The 14828-nt window shown below is 37.1% G+C and overlaps 1 protein-coding gene across 11 annotated transcripts in view; it reads left to right on the forward strand.

The window, feature by feature from the left end:
- SEMA6D (semaphorin 6D) overlaps nt 1-13678 on the forward strand; it is a 276200-nt gene extending 262522 nt beyond the window's left edge. For 4 of the 11 annotated variants that reach the window (XM_084641684.1, XM_084641683.1, XM_084641680.1 and 1 more), the window contains 13 exons: nt 190-280; nt 535-654; nt 1151-1239; nt 1944-2161; nt 2274-2405; nt 2627-2782; nt 2872-3045; nt 3868-4008; nt 4106-4183; nt 5042-5133; nt 5479-5535; nt 7388-7555; nt 10034-13678. In XM_084641684.1, coding sequence (XP_084497810.1) covers nt 190-280; nt 535-654; nt 1151-1239; nt 1944-2161; nt 2274-2405; nt 2627-2782; nt 2872-3045; nt 3868-4008; nt 4106-4183; nt 5042-5133; nt 5479-5535; nt 7388-7555; nt 10034-11337 — 2820 coding nt within the window. In that variant the 3' untranslated portion in view covers nt 11338-13678. The remainder of the gene's footprint in view (nt 1-189; nt 281-534; nt 655-1150; nt 1240-1943; nt 2162-2273; nt 2406-2626; nt 2783-2871; nt 3046-3867; nt 4009-4105; nt 4184-5041; nt 5134-5478; nt 5536-7387; nt 7556-10033) is intronic. The other 7 variants (XM_084641686.1, XM_084641689.1, XM_084641690.1 and 4 more) reach the window with 7 other exon arrangements.
- Nucleotides 13679-14828: the final 1150 nt, after the last annotated feature.

Consider the following 14828-nt stretch of genomic DNA (forward strand, 5'->3'; position numbering starts at 1 on the left):
TTGCAAAGTAATTGTGTTGTGATCATTAAGCTTTTTGGTACGACTGCAGAATGCTTCTTTTCTCGAGTGTCATGAAATATTAGATAAAAATGGACAGAAACCATCATGTAGAGTTAAGGTATATGTAAAAATAGTGTTATCCCTTCATGCTGGCATGTAGGACACCAACAATTTATTTTTCTTCTCTAGCTGAATACCTTAGAGTATGACGGAGAGGAAATTAGCGGATTGGCAAGATGCCCATTTGATGCCAGACAAACCAATGTTGCCCTCTTTGCTGGTAAGAACTTTTGATTAATGATGCAGAAGGTGCCAGAGGGCTTTAAAAGAAAGCACAGAGAAGCTGCAGGTGTCACGGTGCCTCAGATTCTAAGATTGTGCTCAAGGGTCTCAAAAGGATTAGAGGCTAAATTGTTAAAATATAGGTTAGAGTAATTTTGGGGAAAGTGGCAGTACAAAGAGAGATTACAGACTAGTAAGAATTCTGTGTATTATTAATGGCCCATTAATACCATGGTTTGACTATTGTTTTAGATGGGAAATTGTATTCAGCAACAGTAGCAGATTTTCTAGCAAGTGATGCTGTTATTTACCGCAGCATGGGAGATGGATCTGCCCTAAGAACAATAAAATACGATTCCAAATGGATAAAAGGTAATTTTGAAAAAATTACTTTCCTGTGTATGTCACAGATATAATTTTATTGGCCTTGAGGATCAAGTGTATCATAGCCAGTATGTTTTTATATAAACACTGTGTTAACGTACATGCAATGTTTGGTATAGCAAGATCAAATGGATAAGAAAGCAACTTTGTGCTGATAAAGCATAATCTTTGTTTAAAATGTAAGGGTCCCCCCCACTCACAGTTAAATAGGTTAATGAATGAATCTGTAGTAACAAAGACCTTCACTGTAATACAATTCCTTTGAGGCCTTTTTACAGTCCATTAGCTGACATTAAAGACTACAAGTTCATTTAAGCTTGAATGCACCCATATTTGGACTTCCTAAAGTGTCTTGAATATTGGAGTTCCCTTTAGTTGGTATGTAACCAAGGGAAAGCCTTTAAGTCACACAGAGCAGGCAGTGTCTTATACTTATTGAATGGTTCTTTTAGGTAAACAGCTTTCTCTTCATTCTTTCTTGCAGAACCACATTTCCTCCATGCCATAGAATATGGCAACTATGTTTATTTCTTCTTTCGAGAAATTGCTGTAGAGCACAATAATTTAGGCAAGGTAGGTATATAAAGTCAGTGTGTCACAATCGGCTGTGAAGTATCAAAAATCTTGTCAGGGTGAGATATGGTTGTCATGGACAATAGCCTCAGCAACAAATATAGTTTACATCATATTGTATTAATGGTATAAAGTTGATACAGTTTTTTCATCCTTATAATTGTCAGGTATCTTGAGCCTTAAAGCTTTTTGCATTTGCCCTGTCTTGTTAACAAAGTTCTCCACAGGTATCTTTTAGCGTTGTCATTTCCTTAACTCAGAAAATTAGCAGATATTCTGTTTTTGCCTACTGTTAAAGAAAGGGGGGGAGGGGGTCAAAAGGTGGCTCCCTAATGCCTCTAGATAATGAATATCTTTGTCATACTAATATAGCATATGATACTTCTGCTTCACCATGGAAAGATATTCTGTCGTAAATTACTAAACCATTTACACATGGTTATTTAAAGACTTTAAATCTTACTAACAATATGATTTTGAAAAAAGGTGGAGGGAAGGCTGGGAGTGTTGTGTTGGCTCAGTGATGCATTAAAATGCTTATGCACTGGCAGCTAAACGTTGTTTGCTTTCTTCCTTTCTGTACAGACTCAGAAAAGCAGTTATAGAGCTGCAATGTTCCTGTTAACAAAATTATCCTTGGAAAATGGGGGTATTTTTCATAGCATTTCATAAACCAATCTCTTTGCCTTTTGTCCCCTGTACAGGCTGTGTATTCCCGTGTGGCACGCATATGTAAAAATGACATGGGTGGCTCCCAAAGAGTGCTGGAAAAACACTGGACTTCATTCCTAAAAGCTCGGCTCAACTGTTCTGTTCCCGGGGATTCATTTTTCTACTTTGATGTTCTGCAGTCGATCACAGACATAATAGAAATCAATGGAGTCCCTACTGTTGTCGGTGTATTCACCACACAGCTTAACAGGTGAGAGATGAGCAACCTAACATCAAAAGAAGCTCTCCAGTTCCCTGTTAGAACTAAGATTGTTGCAAGAATTCAGACTACAATAGCACCAGTTTTTTTTTTAATTTTACAGCATCCCTGGTTCAGCAGTGTGTGCTTTCAGCATGGATGACATTGAGAAAGTATTCAAAGGAAGATTTAAAGAACAAAAGACTCCAGACTCTGTTTGGACAGCTGTACCCGAAGACAAAGTACCAAAGCCAAGGTAAAAGATTCTTGCTCATGACACAATAATATTATTCCTGTAAACTGCTATCTTTAAATCAATGACACATTGGAGAATCTAGTCATGTAAAACTGAAGAAGTGGCTTTCACTTGGACCATAAGTATTCTCATCTGCAGCCTGCTCTGCTCTTTCAGGATGCTTCTTACCCTGTCTCATTACCTAAAATATTGAGAGAGAAAACATGTTGCTTTCCTTTCAGACCTGGTTGCTGTGCAAAACATGGTCTAGCAGAGGCTTACAAAACCTCCATTGATTTCCCGGATGAAACCTTATCCTTCATCAAATCCCATCCATTGATGGATTCTGCAGTTCCATCAGTCATCGAGGAGCCCTGGTTCACAAAGACACGGGTCAGGTATGGCATCTTTGTGAAGTCAGTCACATCTGTACATTAAAAAAAGAAATATTCTTTTGAATAACTATGTGTGTTTCGGTTTTTGGTAGATATAGGTTGACTGCAGTTGCTGTAGACCATTCCGCTGGACCCTACCAAAACTACACAGTCATATTTGTTGGCTCTGAAGCAGGAGTGGTACTTAAGATCTTGGCAAAGACCAGATCTTTTTCTTTGAATGACAGCGTATTACTGGAAGAGATTGATGCTTATAATCATGCAAAGTAGGTATTATTTTACAAGAACTGCTCTCCAGAATACCAAAAATATTCCAGAGTGTTTCTCACTAGTCATTTTCTTCTCGTGGCCTAACAAGTAGTGGTGTTTTTTCTTAATTTTTTTTTTTTTGTAAACACTTTCTCACCAAGATCCTTACTCTGTTTGTCATTTCCCACTGTTTATGGAGCAGATATGCTGCTGAATAACCTGAAAATTTTAGTACATAACATTTTGTGGGTAGCAGAGAGCATTTTAATTCCATGTCTGTTAAGTCATTGATGCAATTTCTTCTAGATACCAAACACCATACACTGTTACCTTAGCTAAGGAATTCCTTTAAAGAATTTCAAAGTGTTCAGTGATAAATAAAATAATCACTAATGAAATAAAGATTGTTTGTTCTGTAAGCAGAGAATTTGGGTAGGGCCATGTGAAGTGTTCCGTTTAAAATCCAAATGGACCCAGCACAGATTTTGAGAGTCTTCTCTATGACAGGTGTATGAGACACAGTGAGATCACAAAGCTAGTGAGTTTGGAGTTTTCCAACCTGAATCACAGACCTGCAGAGCTGGGGCCAAAAAACAGCTCTGGTAATGCTTAGGTTGTATGGGGATCACCCTAAAAGTAGATTAAATTACACAGATGTGTAAGCATTTCTACAGCATTCATCATTGCAATGTCCAAGCAATAGTAATTGTTGAGCATACAGTTTTCAGTTCCTACACAGCTGTAATTGACTGACAAATCAAAAATGTTTCCAGTGTGAGCTTTACACAAGATACTCTAGTTTATATCAATAACTGTTTCAAATGACTTTTACCAAACAGGTGTAATGCAGAGATTGAAGAAGACAGAAAAGTCATTTCCCTTCAGTTGGATAAAGAACACCATGCTATATTTGTGGCATTCTCCAGTTGTGTTATTAGAATTCCCCTCAGTCGCTGTGAGCATCATGGATCATGTAAAAAGTAAGCCTACATTCCTCAACTCTCCGATAAATTAAAGGCACAGAAATCTCTGGTGTTGGATGAAAGACATTATTTTCTCCGGTTTGATCTTGTACAGGTCTTGTATTGCTTCACGAGACCCCTATTGTGGCTGGCTAGACCAGGGGGCATGCGGAAGAGTGAAACCTGGCATGTTGTAAGTGTTATTTTTAAAATCAGCCCAGTGTATCTACAGTAGGTTATATATGTGCATGCACTCATTCACTAAATCTCCTTTTTTTAATGCTCTAAAAATAAAACGTTTCTCTTAGTATATGTAAAAAACCAGAATGCTAAATTCTGGTCCAATTCTATAGTCTTTACTTAGGGAAGACTTTGATCTCAATGTGTGTTTTACCTGCGTAAGGACAATCAGACCGATAGGGAGGGCTACCTGGAGCATGACGCAGACCAAATTAATCAGTTTAGCAAAGAGATTACAATATTCTAGTTACTCACTCCCAGGAGACTACAACAATCAATCTATTTTCACGGGCTCATAACTACATGGGGAAAAGTCTCCTACAGCCTAAGTTTTCTCTGTTTGTCTCAACTTTTTGGACTGTTTGAGTGAAATTTGCTCACTTGATTTTTACAACGGTGAAAAAAATATTTTTTTTTAGCAGAAAACTTGTAAGACTTTTCCACAGCCAATCTATACCTTTCCAATGGCATTTTGCAGAATCCAGCTCATGGAGCACATTGCATTAGCAATATTACCCTTAGATAGGCATGCACAACTCCAGTTAATATAGTTGGAGTTGCATGGATCTACCAGCAAACAAGAATGGTTGCACTATACATAAATTTATTAGTGTGAGAACTTGATTTATTTCTTGGTGTAAGTGCTTAAAAATTTAAAGCCTTCACATAATTTTTATATTTAATATACAGTCTTTCTGCTATCATCTACTGTACAACTCCCCTTTCCCATAAGTTTGCTGAACAAATGTGTGTCTGGTTTATGCTTTCAGAAGAAAATCATTCTTTTCCTTATTAATGCTATTAATTGCAGGTTCTCTTTGTTTGTTTCATACAACCACAGCACTGGAGGATATGAGCAAGATGTAGAATACGGCAATACAGGACAGCTTGGGGACTGCCATGGTAAGACACAGTCACTGCTGCTAATTTATAATGTGTCAACAGTAGTTTGTGGATGTTAAATTTATGATGAGCTGTTCAGTGACACCTTGCACGCTCCATCTAGTGTTACCACGAACAGTCACAAAGCTAAGCTGCTCCGGCGGGGGGTGGCAGAGATGTTTTACCTCTCCCCCTCTCCTTCCCTCACTTCGCTATTGACTCCAGAGAGCTCTAAGGTACTGAACAATTTCCCTTTTTTGGTAACAGATCGTATTTCCTTTTTTATTTTCAGTTACTCAGGTTTTAAAATCTTTTGCTTTCTTTTGGTTACTTTTCACTGATTACTTGTTCCTTTAATTCTTTTAGAAATTTTGCCTACTACAACTACACCAGATTACAAAATATTTGGCGACCCAACATCTGGTTAGTTTTTTTTAATTTTTTTGAATTAATGACCTTTTCTTTCCTTCAGTTCAGCATTTTCAGCCCTTTTTTCCCTTCCTTTTGCGCAGGTGGCAAGCCTTCATTTTTGTGCTTTTACTCATGTCCCCACTGATAGTAAAGCTAGCTGGACTCTTGTGGCTCAGCTCTTCACCTTGTGTAGCCGCATGTTAACAGCTCATTATTTATTGAGATACATCCTTTATTAAAGAGCCTGATTAACATAGATGACATCTTCACTGCACGGAAGTCCACTCAGCTTTACTCCCCACCCCCCATACATTTGTGAATGCCCCTCTTGGTCATCTCTAATAGATGGATGGCAAAAATCTCATCATCTTCCTTTTTTTTCCTCCCCCTTCTCCCCCCTCACCACCAATCTTATCAAGCAAATACACATTTTCTAAAATGTGTATTTCTATGTTTCTATGTTTTGGAAATGTTTAAATACTTATGCTAATGTTAATCATTTAATCTCATCAAGGGCATAGCAGAACACGGGCTATAGCAAACCAATGCTGGACTAGAGACCTTTGGTGCAGTATTGTCCTAGGGCCTTCATATCCTTTACTCCTTTCAACATTTTTTTACAGCATTTTCATTGCAAATCCCCATTTTCCAGGAATATAGGAGCCAATGTTGCTCTGTTGAACTCAATAGTAAAACCTTTATCGATTTCAAAAGGAGCACTTCATCAAGCCCTTATTTTCCAGGGTTCAGTCCAGAATGAAACTTGGTCTCTGGGTTTCAGCCCTAAGGGACATTCCTGTTGGCCAAATCTGAAGGAAATCTGTTGGGCTGTTTAAGTTATGGGAATGCAACAACAGTGTGGTTTCTGATGGTATTTGCACGCCTGTATCTCAACAAGGGGGCTGTGTTTGATAAACAAACACACACTTTGCAGATTTATGTACCCATAATATAATTTAGGGCATAAATTTGGGGGGAGGGGGGAATGACAGCCATATTATTTGAACGTGCTGCCTTACTTGCATGAAAGTTTACTTCATCGATTCAACTTTCAGTTGGATTTTTTAGACTGCACACATAATGAACCTGATTTTTGCGCCCTGAATTAACATATATGTGAGTGGTTACTTTTCTCAGGCAAATCCCCAGTTGCAGGCACACGTGGCCATAAATCTGTCTAGTCCTGTGCAAACCAATCAGGGATGTGCACCTGAAAAGTAGGCTCAGTGTAGACTATTAGGTTCAATAGGTTTGCTGCTCATGGGCATTACCACAGAGGCCAGAATGACTTTATACACTCAATTCATTACTAAGAAGGCTTTAGCAGCATAGTTCCTTAGGAACCATTACAATATAAGAGGTAAAAATATGTGTCTTATCTCCCAACGGTGCCTAACTACATCAGTTCCTGGTGATTGTAACAGTTCTAACAGAGCTGATCTGGTCTCTCAGGAATATTTACTATTTTGGCCTCTTACAAGGTCACTAATAAACATCTTTTTCAGAGATTTTTAAAAGACAGTGAAATACATTGAAACAGCTTGTCTAAAAGTAAACAATACAGCAATAAAGTAGAATAAGTTGTGCTTTCCCCCTCCTTCAGTTGCTTACGATAACTTCCACACTTCCTTCCATTTGACTTTCTTGGCTTTTGAATAATAGTTGTAATGTTATTTAATGTATAATTTGTATTTTTAATCTGATTTTCGGCACCCCTATGTACTTCTGTGAAGTGTAGATCATATATGGCCCTGACATGTAACTCCCATTAAATGCCTTCTCCAGCTATAATTTAGAAATACCACAAAACAGTGAGGAAAGCCTGTTTGTAATACACATTAATAAAAATCTGTTTGCACCACAGACATGGAGTTATCCTCAGCTTCTATTACCACAATGGCAAGTATCCCAGTTATATCACCTAAAGTGATTGGTTCCTGGAAACCTAAAGTGACTGGCTCTCGGAAATTTGTAGTTCAAGATGACCCAAACACTTCTGATTATTCTGATCCATTATCAGGTGTCCCAAAGGGTAAGGCCTTACCAGGGAATACATTACAGCTGAATGGAAACCTGATAGGGTACAATTAGAATTTTGAAAATGCTGGGACTGTTATGTTTATAATATTTCCTGTGAATATACAGAAGGTGCAATCATGGTTCTCTTGCCCATTTGGCGCGTGTAGGCAAAGTGATGTTCATCGTTTGCAAAACTCCAGCTGATGTCAGCAGGAATTCTGGATGCATAGCAAATGTAAATTCAAGTCTTACAAGTAACCTGCCCATCAGGTGGTTGGTTACTAGAGCTGGGTGAAATTTTTCACCTGAAACTTTTGCTAAAAGAAGCAGATTCAGGTCACCTGAAATATTTTACAAATGCACATTGATTTTTTGTTGTGGTTAAATAAAACAAAAAATCTGAAAAAAGCAAAACTTTTGTTTCAACATTTTTGAAATGAAACATTTTGATTTTTCAATTTGAAACACCTTTGTGCTGCAAAATTTACTTCAAGTGTATTTTTAAAAGGTTTTTAAAGTGTTTTAAAATGCTCAAATTAAACAAAACTTTTTGCTCAATGTAAAACAAAACTTTTTCTTTTACTTTTGGTTTACCAAAAATGTTGACAAATTTTCATTTCAGTTTGACCCAAAACAATTTTTAGAATGGCCAGTGAACCGAAAAATCTGTTATTTCCCCCGTCTATGGGTTACAGAACAGCAGTAGTTCTAGAGCTTGAATGAGACTGCTGGTCCTCTCAGCCAAACAGACTGAGAGGGCCTTGGTTTATTAGCTAATGTTTAAAGACAAATTCAAAAGTGCAAAGGAACAGCCCATGTGTATGTGGACAAAACTGCTCAGATGAGGTCCAAAGTTGTATTCGTTGAACACCCAAAACTCTCATTCAGTTCAGTGGGTTTGCAAGGAACACAGGGTCAGGTTTGATATTCAATCCTCTGCAATTATACTTTGGAGAGAGGAGCTGGGCGCTTGCACTCAGATAGCTGTGTAGAGTCTCCCAATACACACACTCTGCTTTTCTGAAAACTAAAAAAACATGTGAAGTCTGATTTTATAGATTACATACAATTCATCTTCTGTTGCCTTTCCTCCTTTCAATCACGTGAAACATTGCATAGGCTGTTACAGAAACAAAGGTTTCAGATTGGCAAAAAAGTATTACAATCAACAACAGCCAAAACTTCATGAGAGACTTTTATTGGTACATACATTATCCTGGTGACAGACATGTTTGCACAATTCTGTATTTAATGAAAGTCACAAGCGAAGGGAAGAGCCTCAGTTCTACAAGTCACCAAAATATATCAGGTTTCCTATCAGCCATTATAGCAGTGCATTTGTAATTTTAATTTGTTTCAGTTTTATTTGCTTTAAGTCAATTTTGTCCTAATTTGCTCTTGTTTCTTATTCACATTCTGTGACATTTCTATTAGTGAACCTTTCCTCCTCTTCCCTTTCCTCTTCTGCACAACACCCATTAAAACCTATAACCCTGAACATTAACACTGTTCAAAGGCCTTGCCTCTAACAAAAATCAGTATATTCCTATAATCTCAACTCTTTATTTTAACTTCTCCTGGTATAGTTAACGGAATTACCTTTAAAATCTAACATTGTCTTAATTGCAAGATGTCTGTGGTTGCTTTAAAAGCAAAAACCCAAAAAACTAAGAGACACTGTGATAATATGTGAATTACAAACTAATCCAATATTCATTCTTCTTTTAGATTTTTAACAAACTCTAATACTTTTTATTAACCATGTATCTTAAATGATATGGAGTTTGGAATGCTCATTACTGAGTAAATAAGAAAAAACAGTAAAATACCTGTATAAAATAGTGTAATCTTGAATTGTAAAAAATATAAGTAAATAATCATACAGAGTATGGTACTCTAAAGATAGCAGAATATGAATGTATTAGTTCATGTGTTTTGCACAGTATTAACATGTTTATAACACCACAATATGTACATTATTCAGTTTTACATAACATTTGCATAATCCTCTCTCTTTTGATTTATGAGTTGGGCAGGAACTTGAGAGAAAAATTCCTCCATGAGTTATTAATTGCAGTCTGGCAGAGTAGCACCTTTTAACCCTAATTTTCCAGCAGAAATTGTTAATAACATACAAACCACTATTTGTGAGCCTTAAAGGATATTTGGGGACAAGGATAGACACTAGACCAGTACAGTATATAACTAAATGTAATTTGGGTAATGGAACACCAGCAAGCTTTTCTCATTTGCAAATGAAATGCAGAGTCTACATTTGTGCTGCTCAATACTAGCATAGTAACTTTTATTTTAAAACTTTACACTCTGCAGTGTGATGGAGGGTAGAATCCAGACAAATTACGTTAATACTAGTCTAGCTTAAACAGTCATCTAATTATATATCCTTGTCCTTCACCCAGGCTGGCAACCTTTGTTTTGGACTGTGTGTGTCACCTATGTTATTTTAATGTATCACATATGTTTGTTGCAGGTGTAAGGTGGGAAGTACAGTCAGGAGATTCCAACCAAATGGTACACATGAACGTCCTGATCACTTGTGTATTTGCTGCTTTTGTCCTGGGAGCCTTCCTTGCAGGAGTGGCAGTTTACTGTTACCGAGATATATTTGTACGGAAATCTAGAAAAATACACAAAGATGCAGAATCAGCTCAGTCCTGTACAGACTCCAGTGGAAGTTTTGCTAAACTGAATGGGTTATTTGATAGTCCTGTCAAGGAATATCAGCAAAACATTGACTCGCCTAAACTGTACACAAATCTGTTGAGTAGCAGAAAAGAACTGCCACCGAATGGTGATACAAAATCCATGATAATGGACCACAGAGGCCAGCCTCCAGAATTAGCTGCACTTCCTACTCCAGAATCCACCCCAGTACTGCAGCAAAAGACACTGCAGGTGATGAAGAGTCAGTCAGACAAGGCACATAGCAACCTCAATGCTTCAAGAAAAGAAACCCCTCTAAAAAGCCCTCAATTTTTTCCTTCTAGTCCCCCACCCCATTCTCCGTTAAGTCATGGACATATTCCCAGTGCTATTGTTCTTCCCAATGCTACCCATGACTACAACACATCTTTCTCAAATTCTAACGCACATAAAGCAGACAAAAAGATGCAAAATATTGATCACCCACTTACAAAACCGTCAAGCAAAAGAGACCACAGGCGATCTGTTGATTCCAGGAATACCCTGAACGATTTTCTGAAACATTTAAACGAAACTCCTAATAATCCCAAATCAATTATGGGAGACATTCAAGTGGCTCACCAGACTTTAATGCTGGATCCAATGGGAAATATGTCTGAGATTCCACCTAAAGTTCCTAACAGGGAGGCATCTTTATACTCCCCTCCATCTACGCTTCCAAGAAATAGTCCAACAAAACGGGTGGACGTCCCTACTACCCCAGCAGTACCAATGACTTCTTTAGACAGACAAAGGGGCTATCACAAAAATTCTTCACAAAGGCATTCAATATCTGCCCTTCCTAAAAACTTAAACTCACCAAATGGTGTTTTGTTATCCAGACAGCCTAGTATTACCCGTGGGGGATACATGCCTCCTGCTACAGGCACAAAGATGGACTACATGCAAGGAACACCGGTCAGCGTTCACCTACAGCCTTCTTTATCCAGACAAAGCAGTTACACAAGCAATGGAACCCTTCCTCGCACAGGGATAAAGAGGACACCATCCATAAAACCTGACGTGCCACCAAAACCCTCATTCGTTCCTCAAACAACTTCAGTCAGACCACTGAACAAATACAGCTACTAGGACTTGTATATTTTATTAGAGTGTGGTATTGACCTGTCCAGGTTGTGGGATGATGTTGTGGGAGAGACATAAGATGGAGACTTGCTTGTAATTAAAGAGAACAAAGTGGCCAAAGAAACTGTCTTTACTTCAGCAACATCTGTGTCTTGCCACACATTGCTACAGCAAGACTTGCTAAAATAAACAAAGGAAGGTGCTGGTCATTACATTTCTTTTGTTTGGAGCTAAGGAGACATGTAGCACAATGGGAATGGGGGCTACTTTACTGTTCTAACTAGCTGATAAAGTACTTGGAAAAACCTGTAAGCAATTACTTGAAAATGGGTTCCATTTTAGACTGCCGTTATGCGTGGTCTTCCCATTAAATGTGAACATTTTAGTATGTATGCATTCACCTTGCCTCTTGCACAAATGTCAGAAAATGGTAATGTCTCAATGAATATCTGGGTTAATAAGCAATTTGCTGAAATTCAGTCTCTGGCCCAACAGTAGCACTGTTTGTTTCCATGTTTGGCATTTTGTTTATGCCACAGATAAAGCTCTGTGTGTGTGTGTATGTGCGTGTGTATTGTACACACTAGATTGTATGTAGATTGCCATCACATCTTTTCTGCTGTGGAATTGTTTACATTGATCATTATTGAACAAATAAATGACTCTCTTCCTTCTGCAGTTCATTGGGTTCAGTTTGGAGACAGCTAGAGAGGAACTGTGCATCTCAGTCAGTGTTCCAGATTATATACATTGCTGAATTAGTAATCCAATGAAAGAATACAAGTGTGTTAATTCTAAAATAACTTTATTATGCTGCTATCGATTCAGATCTGTACATTTCAAATCTAGTGTTTTGGGGTGGGATGTGGGGAGTCTCACTGTACTTCCACAGTTCCTCCATTCAGTACCTGGCCACTGTGAATTTGAGCCCCTGTAGTTTTCATTGAAGGCAGCTAATAATGTAGAACACACTAGGCAATGCCTGTGTAATAAAGTTACCTTTTTGTTGCATTTAATAACATCCTACACTCTGATAGACCTTTGTCAATCTCAAGGAAGAAGCGCTAATTGGCCTGGCAGAAGCCGTCTGTGAAAACTCAACTGTAGTGCAATCAATTTGTTTATGTTGTGTAATGTAAGTATTTTCTCCAAAGTCATGCAGGTAATGACGATATTCTGTAAATATTATGTGTGAGTTTACCTGAATTTGTGCATTTTGTGCCTTATTCACGCGAATGATAAAAGTACTAAGAATCTGTCAGGTGTCCTCCATATAGCACATATTTCCTCAGTGCCAGTTGTAATTCTTTTAACAAACACCCAAAAAAAGATAAAAAGCAAGAGTAATTAGTGGTAAATAAAGGCAGTCTGCAATTCAAGAAGACAGCAATATTAAATCACCTTGCCATGATAAGCATTCCACTGATCAGTTATAATGTGAAATCAAATAAGGTTTCTAGGGTAATGGAACACCTGCTAAAGTTGTGTAAGTCATTTGCTAGGTTTTACAGTATCCACTTGCAGCTGATGTTCAACACAGATGGCTGTTTTAGCTTGCAAACTACACACTACCACATTGTTTATTGAACATAACCGTAGAAATGACCATGGCAGAGGAATACTCAATTAGTAGGACAGATAACTTCAGTCGGTTTCTGAGACAATGAAGATTTATATTACATATCGGAGGAGGAGAAAAGGTTAGTCTGAAAACTAGATAACTGTTACAGAACATAGAATAAAGAATAGAAATTATTCCTTTTTTATTTTCCTCTTTGCTTTAAGGCTGTTTTTGGCAAGGAACTTTTATTTCCTGAGACCTCTGGATCCAAAATCCTGTGATCTCTTTTCTTAAACATTTCAATCTCGCAACTAAAACACTACAGATTAATAACAATTAAAAAGCAAAATTTACTCAGTCAGCAAATGACAAAAACTGATTTGAATTCACTTCACAAATATTAATACAGACTTGTGTGAAACCGAAACATAAATGTATGTGAACCTGATATGAACCCTGATAACTTTCTGTAACATTGTGCTGCCTTGTAGATGGTAATGTGAGTTCTATCAGTATTTATGTTGAAATTTCTAACATTCATCCTAGTCATTCTGTTAATTTAATAATACAAAAGATGCTTTATCCATTTGTGCAAAGGTAAACGCAGATTGTATCTTTTTTAATGGTACGGCATAAAAAGTAACCCTAAAAATGAAGCTGCTCTACACCACAGAGTACTTTAACATGTATAGATATCTTGTAAACTTGTATTGTGGATGTGTAAATAATACGTTCTTTGGGTTTTTAACACTGCATGTAAAGTCAAAATAAAATATTCGAATCTACTGAATGTCTGACTTTTTTGTTATTGACTATATTTATAAAATGTATTGTCCTTTTGATTGAAAAGACAGAAAAACTCTGCTTGCTTTTAATAGCTTCATTAAGAAACCACAGACACATCCCCTCATCAGCAGTATTGGGTATCATGCAGATTGCAAAAGACCGATCGCCTGGCACACAGGTGTACTTCCGTTTTCATAACAGTCTAATGCTGACATGAAGGCTCTTGAGAGCCTTGTGCAGACAACTGTTAGACTCCTGAGTTAAAAATAAAACATCAAAACAACTGGCGTATAGAGGGAAAATGTAATACTGTGTCAGATTAGTCCATATGATTCATCACACAGATGCATTTTAATTTATAAAACACGCAACACTCCCCTCTGAAATCTGTACTGTAACTTGATTTCAGGCTTACAGTTGGCAGATTTGCTTCCTGTAAATCTCTCTAGTGTCTAGTAACCCTTCTGTGTTCCATCCCTTACACAAATACAGCACACTATTAAGATGGACAGTTTTCCTCTCCATAATATAGATAATTAATGTTCACAATTTCCAGCAAAGCTATTTTGAAACTTAAATTTAATCAAGTATTGGCACTTCCCTAAGTAACCAATGCTTAAAAAGTACAGTTTTTGCTGCTGTTTGGATTTGGAACTAGTAATAAAGCATAGCAGAACTATATACAATGCACGTACTTTAAACCATACAGTTGAGTATAGTCAATATGTGCCAACATCGTGGTTAATTTAAAAATAAGCCCAGCAATTTCATAAAGCAAATGTTCAACATTCTTTTAACAAAATTTGCTTTTAAGTGATAAACAAAAATGGTTTACTATGATTTTCTTTTCAAATCATCAATAACCTGAAATTACTTGACAAGTTATACCAAGAGTGTGGCACCTAAAAGTAGTTTTACTAAAAGCATTTTTAAACACATTTTTGGCTAAAAAAAATACAGGATGAAAACCTGATAACCAACGTATGTATTCTAGACCTAAAACAAATTTAGATTTATGGACTGTTTTATCTGATGCACATTTAAAATCTGTATTTAATATATAACTTCATTTTCCTCGTTTGCTCAAAGTAACTACATTTTTCCATTGTAAAAATAACTACGCACAAGACAAAAATGACAGTAAATATAT

Source organism: Lepidochelys olivacea (assembly GCF_965140295.1).
Source record: "Lepidochelys olivacea isolate rLepOli2 genome assembly, chromosome: 10".
In the NCBI taxonomy this organism is placed as follows: Eukaryota; Metazoa; Chordata; order Testudines; family Cheloniidae; genus Lepidochelys; species Lepidochelys olivacea.